General features: G+C 55.9%; 1 protein-coding gene across 1 annotated transcript; it reads left to right on the top strand.

Annotated features, from left to right (window-relative positions):
* The first annotated feature begins 1,533 nt into the window (after window positions 1-1,533).
* PTPRH (protein tyrosine phosphatase receptor type H) lies at window positions 1,534-13,232 on the top strand. Its single transcript, XM_045830328.1, has 18 exons — window positions 1,534-1,666; window positions 2,386-2,419; window positions 2,561-2,827; window positions 3,096-3,359; window positions 4,772-5,038; window positions 5,307-5,576; window positions 6,245-6,544; window positions 6,867-7,133; window positions 8,425-8,503; window positions 8,843-8,875; window positions 9,119-9,209; window positions 9,601-9,691; window positions 9,917-9,993; window positions 10,080-10,214; window positions 10,530-10,652; window positions 10,849-11,009; window positions 12,393-12,528; window positions 12,653-13,232. The coding sequence occupies exons 1-18, from the start codon at window positions 1,613-1,615 to the stop codon at window positions 12,770-12,772; spliced, it is 2,769 nt and encodes a 922-aa protein (XP_045686284.1). The 5' UTR covers window positions 1,534-1,612; the 3' UTR covers window positions 12,773-13,232.
* The last annotated feature ends 329 nt before the right edge of the window (window positions 13,233-13,561 follow it).

Consider the following 13,561-nt stretch of genomic DNA (forward strand, 5'->3'; position numbering starts at 1 on the left):
TAATACAAAAATAAAAACCTGCCCTGGCTGGTGTGGCTCAGTGGATTGAGCACCAGCCTGCAAACCAAAGGGTCACCAGTTCGATTCCTGGTCAGGGAACATGCCTGGGTTGCAGGCCAGGTCCCCAGTAGGAGGCGCTCAAAAGGCAATCACACATTGACATTTCTCTCCCTCCCTTCCCCTCTCTCTAAAAATAAATAAAATCTTTTAAAAAATAAAGACAAAAACCTTACTGTGAGTGAAAGATGCTGATTTCAAAAGACCTTTGTTGTAGGACTCTGTTTATAGGGGATGTCCAGGATAGGTGAGTCAGAAGACACGTGGAAGAGTGCTCGTCCAGGGCTGGGGGTGTGGGCAGGTGGCAGGGTTCAGGAGGTGGTGAGAGGTAAGATGCAGAGACTGGCTTCCGGGTGTGTGCCCCTCCCGTCCATAGTGAGGATGTAGTTAAGCATCATGATCGGGCTTAGAGGAAGTCCCCTTTTGTTACTCAGCGCTGGCTGGTGGGGCAGGCGGGTCTGCTCTTGGGTGGCCCAGGAGAAAAAATCCCCACGTCCTCCCTCCTGCCCAGTGAAGTCTATCCATATCAGGGTCTTCCAAAGACATCCTGGCTGAATGTTTTGCTGATGACATCAGGAGACAAGCAACCATGGTTTGGCCAAGGACCTCTGACTGTGGTGGCAGCTTTGGGAACCACGCTGGGGGTCCATGAGGCCCCCGGAAGCTCCCTTGCATTGGGTCCCTGAGTTCTGCTGCATTACTTGCTTGAGTCCATGACGGAAGGGAGCCAGGGTCCCTGTATCCTCATACCATGGGGGGGCAGCTCCGTTCTTCCCTGGGGTCCCCCAACCCTGGCTCCCCACCGCGTGGCTGGCACGGACACCCAGTGATTGGTGACATCCGAGAGTCTGGGCTTGGTTCACCAGCAGGCAGTCAGGGGAGATGGGAACAGATTGGAACTCGAGACCGGATCACAGATGGCGGACTCCCGTACTGTGACGAAGAGAATCACGTTCAGACTCAGTGTTGTGTCCTGAGCCACTCTCGGGGCCCAGGTGTCACCATGGCAGAGAGCACTAGACTGGTCTCTACCCTCCAACGAAAGGCCTTGTGCAATATTCTGAGGATTGTGGTGAGGTGTTCGCTTAGGTAAGCTCACTCGGCAGGGAGTGGTCAAGGACCTGGGGTCAGCTAAAATTGGAAGAGGCCGTAGCCCTTGGCTGATGATGGAGGAAGAACTTGCCGGAATGGCACGTGCAAAGATCCTGGTGTTTGAACCGCCAGGGGTGCGTACAAAAGAGATAAACTTCTCTGTGTGGCTACAGGAAGGCCGGGACGCTGGCTGGTACCTGTGTTGTGCGTTCACACACCTGTGGGGAAGCACTGCCCTGACCCCGTGTTTTTCTCTGCGCAGAGGACAGTCCAGAGGCCGTGAGCCAGGCAGAGGGACGGGGCGGGGATGGGAAATCTCCCTGGAGCCTCCACTTCCTCCTCCGCCCTGACCTGTGGCCTCTCAGTCCTTGTCACCTGGGAAAGGGGAAATGCTGGCATTTAAAGTCCAGCAGGTGGAAGGGCCGGGACAGGAACGCCTGGGTCCCTCAGAGCGTCTGCAGGCATGACGGGGTCCGGTGGGGGCCTCGGGGCCTGGGGGAGCCTGCTGCTGCTGCTGGTGAGTGTTCCCAGCTGGCTGCCTGGGGTGTCAGGCAGGACAGGAGGGGCCACGGCTAGGTCTGCGTCTGAGGGATGGAGGGGGTGCGAGCCCCTGAACTAAGATCCTGAGGGAGTCAGGGCGGCCACTTCCTGGGAGAAGTAAGCAGGCGTCTCGGTTGGGGAGACTGTTGGGGAGTCCTGTCCCTGGGCTCTTAGACATGGGTGTCTGGGTTGAGGATAAATTCTTGTTACTGAGACCCAGCAGCCCTGGGCCCCAGCCCCTCCTCCCTCAGACTCTGTGGTCCAGGCCTTTCGCCTCCTCTGTCAGACCGAGTGGCCTCCAGTCCCTAGCCTCAGTCTCTTCCCCGTTCCCAGATTACTTTTATTTTACATGTTACGATTATTTTTTTAACCAGGCACATGTCACTTACTTTTCTGCTTCTAGTCTTCCCAGACCATACTTTTTGGGAAGTGAAACCATTCAGTTTATCTCCCGGCTTAATCCTGTGGAGCCACCCCCCTGGGGTCCCTGAAATCCCGTGCCTGCCACGGACACACCCAGAGAAGACAGCAGGCTGTGGGGCTGACCTTTGTCAGAGCTCGGCCGGGGGGAGGAGACACCTGCAGCAGGGGCTGGGTGGGGCCGTGGCTGGGAGGCCGCCCCGCCCAGCCCCACAGTCTCACCTGGGCCAGGGGATGGGGCCCGGGCTCTGACTCTTACCTCTGGGCTCTCCCCAGGGCCTGTGCAGCTGGTCAGGGGCCCAGGCAGCTGGTGAGTGACCCCTGCTGAGTCCCGCATGGTCCTCCTGGGGTTCTCTGTGGAAGGGGGCAAAGATCCAGCCAGGGGCTGATGGGAGCTGGGTGCAGAGTGGGGGCTGCCCTGCTGATGTGGACTCTCTTTCCCACTTCTCAGACCCCAACCATGTCAGGAACCTGACAGTGGAGGGTCAGACCACCAGCTCCATCAGCCTGCGCTGGGAGGTCCCCGATGGACCAAACCCTCAGAACTATACCTACTGGGTGCAGTGGCCTGGAGATGGTGACAAAAATGAGACCCGAAACACGACAGACACCAGTTACACAGTGGAGGGACTTCAAGCGGCATCCTCGTATGAGTTTTCCGTGTGGGCGGAGAAGAATGGAGTCTCCAGCTCTCCAGTGACCCTCCTGGCATCCACAGGTCAGAAGCTCACAGTTTTGTTCCTCAGGGGTGGTAGGGGGTGGCTGAGATTTTTCCGGGGGAGGTGTCAGCAAAGGGTGGCCAGCGTGTCCTCAGGCATCATTGGCCCAGACAGGGACCTTGCAGGCCAGAACACTACGGGGTCTCTGCTTAGCAACCAGGGCTGTGGAGGGGGCTGGCCTGGGAACTGAAGGGTTTAGAAATGTCCACTGAGTGCCCCCTCTCAGTCACTCCCCACTGAAATGGATCCTTTTTCCTAACTTCACAGCCCCCAACCAAGTCAGGAACCTGACAGTGGAGGGTCAGACCACCAGCTCCATCAGCCTGCACTGGGAGGCACCCGATGGACCTGCCCTGAATTACACCTACTGGGTCCAGTGGACTGGAGAGGGGGACAAAAATGGAACCCAAAACACAGCAGACACCAGTTTCACAGCAAAGGGATTGGACCCCGAGTCCTCATACCGATTTTCCGTGTGGGTGGAGGCAGGTAGACTCAACAGCTCCCAGGAGACCATCAATGCTACCACAGGTGAGAAGCAGCCCTTGTTTAAGATTTTTTTTGTTTTTTTGTTTGTTTTCTAAAGGGAAATGGCTAGAAGTACTTGAGAACCCACCTGAGAATACAGCAGGTTCTGTAGACAGACATAGAATGGAAGCCACACGTGTAGATTCAAGTCTCTTCTTTCTTTCTTTCTTTCTTTCTTTCTTTCTTTCTTTCTTTCTTTCTTTCTTTCTTTCTTTCTTTCTTTCTTTCTTTCTTTCTTTCTTTCTCTCTTTCTTTCTCTCCCTCTCTCTCTCTCTCTCTCTCTCCCTCTCTCTCTTTCTTTCTCCTTTTTTCACAGAAGATTTTATTTATTTCTTAGAGGGAGGGTAAGGGAAGGGGAAAGAGAAGGAGAGAAACATCAATGTGCAAGAAATATTGATCAGCTGCCTCTCCCATGCCCTCAACCCAGGACCTGGCCTGCACCCAGGCATGTGCCCTGGGACACAGTAGGACCAGTGGCCATGCAGTTTGCGTGCCGGGGCTCAACACACGGAGCCACACCAGCCAGGGCTAGACTCAAGTTTTCTGTTGGCCCCACTGAGATGAGTAAAAGCGTACAGGTGAAATTCATTATAAGACATCACTCCTTTAGCCTGGTAGACCTGAAGTGTCATCACTCTGCCCTGGCTGGCATGGATTAGTTGGTTGGAATGTGATCCTGTAAACCAAACAGCTGCAGATTCAATTTAGGTCAGAGCACATTCCTGGGTTGGTGGTTTGGTCCCTGGTCAGGACACATATGGGAGGCAACCAATGGATGTTCCTCCCTCACATCAATGTTTCGCTCCCTCTATCTCTTCTTCCCTTTTCTGCTCTAAAATCAATAAACATCCCTGGCTGGTGTGGCTCAGTGGATTGAGCGCGGGCCTGCGAACCAAAGGATCGCAGTTCGGTTCCCAGTCAGGGCACATGCCTGGGTTGCAGGGCCAGGTTCCCCCCAGCAGGGGGCACACAGGAGGCAACCACACATTGATATTTTTCTCCCTCTCTCCTTCCCTCCCCCTCTAAAGGTAAATAAATAAAATCTTTAAAATCAATAAGCATGTCCTGGGGCGAGGATGAAAAAAAATAAGAATAAAGAAATAAATGAAAGGAACAAAACCAGTCTGTCCAACTATGTCTGTGTGGTTTGACAAAATGTGATCATGCTGAGGTGGAGTCACTGTCAGAGCACCAATGACATGTCTCAGGCATCATTTCACACCTATTCCTCGAACTCTGTGTGCATTTTACAAGCCGCCCTCCAGGGCTCAGTGTCACCGGGGAGCCACATCTGCCGTGCTGGACTCTCGGGTCCAGCCCCTCTTCCACATTGTCTGAGTGTCCTGGGGAAGGAAGGTCTGGAGATGTGGGAACCAGGGACCTCAGCTGATTGCCCCTCCCATCCCGATCCTCAGCCCCCAACCCTGTCAGGGACCTGACAGTGGTGGCTCAAAACAACAGCTCCATCAGCCTGCGCTGGGAGGCGCCCGATGGACCAAATCCTCAGAACTACAGATATCGGGTGCAGTGGCCTGGAGACGGTGACAAAAATGAGACCCGAAACACAACAGACACCAGTCACACAGTGGAGGGACTTCAAGCGGCATCCTCGTATGAGTTTTCCGTGTGGGCGGAGAAGAATGGAGTCTCTAGCTCTCCAGTGACCCTCCTGGCATCCACAGGTCAGAAGCTCACAGTTTTGTTCCTCAGGGGTGGTAGGGGGTGGCTGAGATTTTTCCGGGGGAGGTGTCAGTGAACGGTGGCCAGCGTGTCCTCAGGCATCATTGGGCCAGACAGGGACCTTGCAGGTCAGAACACTACGGGGTCTCTGCTTAGCAACCAGGGCTGTGGAGGGGGCTGGCCTGGGAACTGAAGGGTTTAGAAATGCCCACTGAGTGCCCCCTCTCAGTCACTCCCCACTGAAATGGATCCTTTTTCCTAACTTCGCAGCCCCCAACCAAGTCAGGAACCTGACAGTGGAGGGTCAGACCACCAGCTCCATCAGCCTGCACTGGGAGGCACCCGATGGACCAAACCCTCAGACCTACACCTACTGGGTGTCATGGATCCAGGAGAACAGGACTGGTGCTCTGAACCTTAGCACCACAAAGACCAGGTTCACGCTGAAGGACGTGGAGGCTGGGAGCCTGTTCACCTTCACCATCTGGGTGGAGAGGAATGGGGTCCACAGTGACATTGAGACTCTCACTGGGGCCACTGGTGAGACACAGTCTAGTTCTGGGGGCAGCAAGACTGGGACGGGTGAGGGGGGGTGATGGGGGGTGTTGGGGAGAGGAATTGCACTTGGTGACCCCTTTCCAGCCTACTCAAACCTTGAGCTTGTAGGTATGCTTCCCAAGGGGGGAACTGTCCTCAGCAACCAGGGTGTTCCCATGTGAAGGTCTGTCTTTGGGGACAAAGCTAGACAGTCATCCATACCTTGTCCTGGTACATTAGCCGAACCAACACAGCCCGCCTCCCAGCATGCACAGGGAAGGTCCCGAGTGTGAGAGGAGCCATGTGCCCCAGGGACAAGGTTCATGTTCATGGACGGAACCAGGAACCTTTAGGCTTTGGCCATTTGGGCCAAGAAGATGGAAGTGAACAGCTCGGTCTAGAATCTTGGTGTGTCTGGAAGTGACAAGGGACCCTGCCTCAGGCTGCCCGTGGAGAAAGGTGGCGGGTGGGACCCAAGGCTGCAGACCCAGGACAGGGAGGACCCCGGCACCCTGTACCCTCCTCATTCCTGTGGTCCCCTATCCATAGGGAGTAGACTCATTCGATGACCGGGGCACCCCAGCTTTGCAGGGAAGGGCAGGGAAGCAGGCTCGGGTCTGAGGGTCCTCGAGGATCCAGCCCCTTGCATGTGTGTCTCTCTCTATTCTCAGCTCCCAGTGAGGTCACAGCTCTGCAGAAGGAAACTCAGACCAACAACTCCATCACCCTGCGGTGGGAGGCCCCCCCAGACCCCCGCTTCCACCTCTACATGTACGTGGTCCAGTGGGCTAGTGCGGGGCTTCCCCAGAGGGACCGAGATCCCCAAGGATATCGAGCCTACCAGACAGGCAGGACCAACGAGACTTCGTATGAGGTGCAGGGCCTGGAACCCGGGACTCTGTACAACTTCAGCGTGTGGGCAGAGAGAAGCGATGTAGCCAGTTCCGCACAGAGCCTTAGTGCGTCCACAGGTGAGATGGGGCTTCTTTCTTTTACCTGGTGAAGGGCTCAGGTTCAACATTGCATACAAGTGAGTGGACTACAATTTCCATCAGGCCATGGGGCCATGACTATCAGCTACAGTGATACAGAGGTTCAGAGGTCTCATGGGAGTTGTAGTTTTTAGTCCATTTAGGGAGGACAGAAAAGGAGGGATGAAGAAGTATTTTGGTTTGAGGAAGGAATGGATGGGCTTGTTGCAGAATTGGCATCGCTGGTGGCAAGGTGGGGGAGGGATAGAAAACCACCTTGGATGGCACATACCGACTGACTCCTCTTGTCCCCTCCACCCAGACCCGAACCCTGTCACCATCACCTCCTGCGTTGGCACCTCGGGGGGCTATGGGGTCCTCCTGACCTGGTCCTGCCCCCTGGGAGGCTTTGAGGCCTTTGAGCTGCAGGTGGGCGGGCAGCAGAGCTCCCAGGACAGATCCTCCTGCGAAAGGGGTGTGTCGGTGTTCGGTCTGCAGCCCGCCCAGTCCTACCCGGCCACCGTCACCACCGTCTGGGCTGGAATGCGGGCCCCACCTGCCGCCGTGACCTGCCACACCCAGAGTGCCGGTGAGCAGAGCCCCAGGGGACAAGCAGGGACAGTCTCTGTAGACTCCCCCACTCCCCACATCAGGGCCCTGTTGTGAGGGAGTCTTACCCACCCGTGGGGTCCTTTTTGTTTGCTTGTTTGTGTTTTGTGTTCTGCTCTCTCTCAAACAGTTTTATCGAGATATGAGTCCCATGACATACAATTTACTCATTTAAAGTACACATTCCAATGGCTTTTAGTGTATACGCGGTAGCGTGCAGCCATCATCAGTCTTGACTTTAGAATATGTTATTCACTTTACAAAGAAAAGGCATCTTCTCACCCTGGCTGAGTGGCTCAGTTGGTGGGTGCATTGTCCCATAAAACGTTATTTATTTATTTTTAGAGAGAGGAGAAAGGAGGGAGAAAGAAAAGAAGAGAAACATGAATGTGTGGTTGTCTCTTGAGCGCCCCCTACTGGGGACCTGGCCCACAACTCAGGCATGTGCCCTGACTGGGAATCGAATCAGTGACCCTTTTGGTTCACAGTCTGGTGCTGAAATGTAATTCTTTTACAAAAGACGAAAGAAAGAAAGAAAGAAAGAAAGAAAGAGAGAGAGAGAGAGAGAGAGAGAGAGAGAGAGAGAGAGAGAGAGAGGGAGAGAGAGAGAGGGAAGAAAAGAAAAGAAAAGAAAAGAGAAAAGAGAAATTGTAGCCGAGGGCAGCCATGACTGATGGAGGTGGGCCGTGTGCTTGAGTCTACCCTAAGACCAGGCATCTAAGGATAGATCCTGGAAGAAGCTGGGTACCACCAGCCTCTATGGGCCCCATTGCAAGGGACTCATGCTCCTAGCAAATGATATGTCTCAGATAATGAGCCTTAGTTCTGGAGAGACCCACCGATGATGTCCACCCTGGGGAGTGGGTTCCCAACCTGGGCACTACTGGTGTGGGAGTGGGATCCCTCTGTGGTGGGGGGCTGTCCTGTGCACTGTGGCACCAGCACCCCAGTTGTGACAAGCTAAAATGTCTCTGGACAGTACCCGACGTCACCAGCAAGGCAGAGTCGCCTTTGCTGAGAACAGGTGGTCTAAGTACAGCCGGGGTCTGTCATTGTAGCAGCCGGGTCACTGGAGAAAATGATGCATTTGGACCAGGCTCCTGGGGCAGTGAGAGATCGAGAGAAAGGTTTCTCCTTTCCCCTCTCTGCACCAGCATTGCCCCTGGGGGCCCTCTGATCGCAGTCGGTGGGGTAAGGACAGAGATAGGACAGAGTAGACATGGGGAGATAGGGACTGGGCCCTAACCACTCCCCACGCCTCCTGCCCCCAGGGGTCATTGCCGGGTCCATCGTTGGTGTCCTTCTGTTCCTCGTGCTGGTGTGCCTGCTGATTTTCTTCCTGAGGAAGAGGTGAGCCCTGGCTGGTGTGGCTCAGTGGACCCAGTGCCGGCCTGCAAACAAAGGGTGGTGGGTTCGATTCCCAATCAGGGCACATACTTGAGTTGTGGGCCAGGTCCCCAGTAGGGGGCATGTGAGAGGCAACCATGCATTGATGTTTCTCTCCCTCTCTTTCTCCCTCCCTCCCCCTCTCTAAAAATAAATGAATAATGTCTTTAAAAAGGAGGAGGTGGGACTCAGCCCAGGACTGACCTTCCACCTGGAGGTGGGGGCCAGGGGGGGTGCGGTGGGCACGGCCTCTGGTTCCAGCCTCACTCCCTGAGCCTTTCATCTCAACCCCCTTTTCCCCAGGCGTAGAAAGAGCCGGAAGGACTCAGCATCCAGGTGAGCAGCCATTTGGGGGGCATCCAAAAGCATCACTGTGGGGTCACATCAAGGGGTGTTTGCGGGTCACGGCATGGGTCAGAGGGCAGGATCAGTGACCGCCCCAGACACACCCATCTCCGAGGGCCTAAACTTCCTGCCCCGTAAGTTCTGGGGTATGCAAACCACCATAAAAACACCTTTTCTTTTATCCCAAGAGCATAAGATTAAAGGAGGTTAAAATCTTTGCCCCCCACACCCCAGCTTTCAAGAGGACATCCCGGCGGGTGCCTTTGCTGACCACGTCAAGAAAAACGAGAAGGACAGCAACTGTGGCTTTGCTGAGGAGTACCAGGTGGGGTGAGGAGAGAGGGGCAGAGGGGGACCAGGTCGGGTGAGTACGGACGGGCAGAGGAACCAGGCGAGGTGAGAACCAGGGTCCCTCTCAGGGGTGGACATTCTCAGGGGTGGCTGTGTTTTTGAGTCAGCGGAATCTCACAGCATGACAGGTGCATGGTTTTCTCCCCTGACACCCTCATCTCTAGCCTGCGCCTCTAGCCTCTGTACCACTCAGATCACCCCAAATGCCCCACAGGTGTGGCGGCATACACATTCCTTTTCTACGGGGGACCCGGATCTCTAGGGCACCAGGGGTAAATGGGGGGCTCTGAACAAAGTGAGGGGAACAGCTGGGCCGTCCTTCAGGGGAGGTGGCAGAATCCTGACATCCCTGCCCCCACCTCCAGCGTCTGGCCCTGGAGAGCCAAGGCCAGCCTCAGACGGTGGCCTCAGCTCCGGAGAACTGCGCCAAGAACCGCTACAGAAATGTGCTGCCCTGTGAGTCTTCAGCTTCTGCTGACTTTGTCCCCGGGTGGGACTTGGTCAGCACCTCACCCCTGGTCCGTCCCTTACCCCTGTGAGGCAGGGGCTCCTGCCCCAGGCCCAGTCTTCCTAGCGGAGGTCCTCGCCCCTCCCAGAGCTCCCAGTGTCTGCCTGCTCCCCAATGTGACTTCTGTCCCCCCCACCCCCGCTCGGCTCTGCAATGCCGGCCTCTTCCCCTAGATGACTGGTCCCGGGTGCCCCTGAAGTCCCTGCCGGGGGAGCCAGGCTCCGACTACATCAACGCCAGCTTCTTGCCGGTAGGTGGGGGCTGGGGCCTGGGAGGCTGCCGAGGGAGCCCAAGGCGGCCTCAGGGCATCAGGAAGTGACTGCTTCCCTCCATCAGGGTCTCTGGAGCCCCCAGGAGTTCATTGCCACCCAGGGTCCCTTACCCCAGACGGTGGGTGACTTCTGGCGCCTGGTGTGGGAGCAGAAAAGCCACACCCTGGTCATGCTCACCAACTGCGTGGAGTTCGGTCGGGTGAGAGGAACCTTTCTTCCGGGGTCCAGGGGACTGATCAACCCCTGAGCTCCATCCCCCAACCCCACCTGCAACACTGATCTCAATGTTGCCCTGACCCAACCCCATGAATTCCCTCCCAGAGGACCCCAACCTCCTGCATCACCCCCCGTCCATCCACTGTGCACCTGTGGGGTGAGGCTGACCCCAGCGACCCTGGCCGGGGTGGATCTGCACCAGCCCTCCCTAGGCCCTGACTACGAGGGCCAGTCCACAGAGATGCCTCGGAACAGGCGCCCTGGGCCTCCCGCTCGCTGACCCTGCGTCCTCCCCCAGGTGAAGTGCGAGCATTATTGGCCTCTCGATGCTGAGCCCTGCACCCATGGGCACCTGCAAGTGACCCTGGAGGGGGAGGAGGAGATGGAGAACTGGACAGTCCGAAAGCTGAAGCTGTGCCATGTATGTCCCCCCCACCCTGCCAGCTCCGTGGGACGTTATGGACAGTCCCCTCCCCAGGACACCCCAGGAAGCCTGATCTGCTGTCACTCCCCCAGGGGACCACAGTGGGCCCCAGGGATGCCCCTGCCTGTCAGAATCCAACCCCCTCATCCCCCGTTCTGAGAGCTCTCCCTCCCCCAACCCACCCTCCATCTAGACACAGGAGCAGAAGACTCTGTCCGTGAGACAATTCCACTACGTGGCCTGGCCAGATCACGGCGTCCCCCACACCCCAGACCCCTTGCTGGCCTTCTGGAAGATGCTCAGGCGGTGGCTGGACCAGAATCCCGGGGGAGGCCCCCCCATTGTGCACTGCAGGTGAGGACCTCCCAACCCTGTCCGTGTGAGAGAGAGACCCCACTAGGGACTCAGACAACGGGATTATCTGGGTCCAAGGGACCCTGGAGGGGAGGCAGAGGAGAGAAGGTGGGGGAGGCAGAGGTGACAGGGCAGCGAGGCAGAGTGAGGAGGAGGAGGAGGAAGAAGGAGGGGTGAAGGACGGAAGGGACAAACCACCACAGGCTTTGAGGAGCATTGGAAACCCCTCACTGGGCTCCTGTGCTGGCCTCAGCCCTCCATCGAGTTCCCGTTGATGATGACGCCCCCCAGGTAAGATTTCACTGAATGCCAGTTGGAGGAGGATGAGGGAGGGGCATGCTTCAGAGGGACAATCAGCCTTTGTAGGGGGGCTCTTAATCTCTCTTAACCGCCAAAAGGTGTCCTAACACCTGCCCTGGCCTGGGAGAGCGCCCTCTGGAGGTGCTGCAGCACACTGTGCTTCCCTTTCCCCCAATGCAGAAGAAGGGTCATGCCATAAAAAGGCATGACACAATGATTCATGTGATGGCGAGGTGAACCTCAGAGACAGTAGGCTGAGTAAAGGGACACAGACTCGGAAGGTCACAGTGGAAGATTCTGTTTACGTGAAGCACCCAGAACAGGGCGATCCACCAGAAAACAGGCTGCTGGTTGCCAGGAGCTGGAGGGAGAGGGAGTGGGGGGGAAGTGGTTAATGGACCTGGGGCCTCCTTTGGGGGAGATGAGTGTGTGGAGACTAAACAGAGGTCGTGATTGCACAACATGGCAAATGTCGTTAATGCCACACAATTGTTTCCATTAAAAAGGTGAATTTTAGGTTTAATTTTAAAAAAATGTTCAGACATTTTGAAATTTTATCTTTCAGCTACAGTTGACATTCAACATTTTTTAAAATATAGATTCAGGTACACAGCATGTTGATCTGATAATCTTGTACTTTACCAAGGGGTCCCCCTATGTTTCAAGTACCCACCATGCACCATACATAGTTATTACGATATTATTGACTATATTCCCCATGTTGTCTTTATATCCCTGGGGGGGAGTTATTTTCATTTAATTATCATTTTGGAAGTGCCTCTTCCCATGTGTGAACCTCAGCTCTGTCACTTACTAGCTGAGTGACCTGGGCCAGATGACTTCACCTGGCTCAGCCCCCAGTTCCCCACCTGTGACGTGGGCCTGGCGGGTGGAAAGAACGCCACACAGAGTCCTATGTCATTACTTTCCCCTTCGGTAGGTCCCCCCGAACTTATGTTGTGTTTCCCCAGAACTGTGTCTCACTCAAATACTACCTCAGTCTCTGCATGCTCCAAAAACTGATTCTTGCCATGTGTCTCAAAACCCCCTCCCACAGTCTGAACACTTCCTGTCCCTTCCTAGCGCTGGTGTGGGCCGCACGGGCACACTCATCGCCCTGGACGTCCTGCTGCGGCAGCTGGAGTGTGAGGGTGCTGTGGGGCCCTTCAGCTACGTGAGGAAGATGCGGGAAAGCCGGCCCCTGATGGTGCAGACCGAGGTGACTGGGGTCCTTGGTCACCTGAGGGGGTGGGTGGTGATAAGTGGTGGTGGGGTCCCTGGGGAGAGCAGGCCAAGGCTCTAAGGGCTCCCCTCACCTGCCCGTCCCTGTCCACCCTCCCCAGGCCCAGTACGTGTTCCTGCACCAGTGCATCCTGCGGTTCCTCCAGCAGTCGTCCCCAGCACCAGCCCAGAAGGGGGCCATCTATGAGAACTTGATGTTTAAGAATGAGGCAGCCCACTAGGGGAAGCTGAGCTGCAGGGCACTGCGACCCCAGCCCAGCTAGACTCAAGCTCTGGATGCAGGCTGCAGCCCCGATTCCTGGACCCCCGGGAGAGCAGAGGACTAGGCTCCCAGTCTCCTGGGCCGGGAGGAGGGCTGGCAGCCCTGGGGGAGAGAGGTCAGGTGGGAGCTGGGGTCCTGTTTCCTTGAAGGAGGGGAGGCATGGGGGCTAAGATGCCCTAGTTCTTAGAGGAGAGGCCAGTGGCTCGGCTGCAGGGTCTCATGGAAACAAGCTGGATTCTGAGAAAGGAAGGAATAAGGCTCTGGGATTCTGGCTGCCCAAGGAGCAAGTTAGACAGAAACCTCCCCATGTTTTACTCTAGAAACCAAATCTTCCAGGATCTCATGTCTCGCTGCACCTACTGCCTGTATACTTTTCCTCTATCCTGTAATTTATTAAATAACTATTTTCTGCAGAGATACTTGTGCCTTTGGATTTCTGGGTCTACAAATACTCTTGGGGTGGAGGTGGATGGCGGGGATGGGATGTTTAAATACTGAGGCAAAAGTCCTAGTGAGGTTGCACGGGCTGTTGTGGCTCAGTGGATTGAGCGCCGGCCTCCTGAACAAAGGGTTCTAGGTTCTATTCCTAATCAGGGCTCGCCTGGGTTGCAGGCCCGGTCGCCAGTAGAGGGCGTGTGAGAGGCGACCACACGTGGATGCTTCTCTGCCTGTTTCTCCCTTCCCCTCTAAAAACAAACAAACAATATATTTTAAAGAAAGTTCCAGGGAGGTAACTAGAGGAAACCAC

Source organism: Phyllostomus hastatus, unplaced genomic scaffold, assembly GCF_019186645.2.
Source record: "Phyllostomus hastatus isolate PE091 unplaced genomic scaffold, TTU_PhHast_1.1 phas_contig_151, whole genome shotgun sequence".
NCBI classification, from domain to species: Eukaryota; Metazoa; Chordata; class Mammalia; order Chiroptera; family Phyllostomidae; genus Phyllostomus; species Phyllostomus hastatus.

Coding starts and splice junctions, on each gene's coding strand:
- PTPRH (XM_045830328.1), top strand. CDS start 1,613: ATGACGGGGTCCGGTGGGGGCCTCGGGGCCTGGGGGAGCCTGCTGCTG. Junction 2,420..2,560: donor GTCAGGGGCCCAGGCAGCTG/GTGAGTGACCCC, acceptor CCCACTTCTCAG/ACCCCAACCATGTCAGGAAC. Junction 5,039..5,306: donor GACCCTCCTGGCATCCACAG/GTCAGAAGCTCA, acceptor CTAACTTCGCAG/CCCCCAACCAAGTCAGGAAC.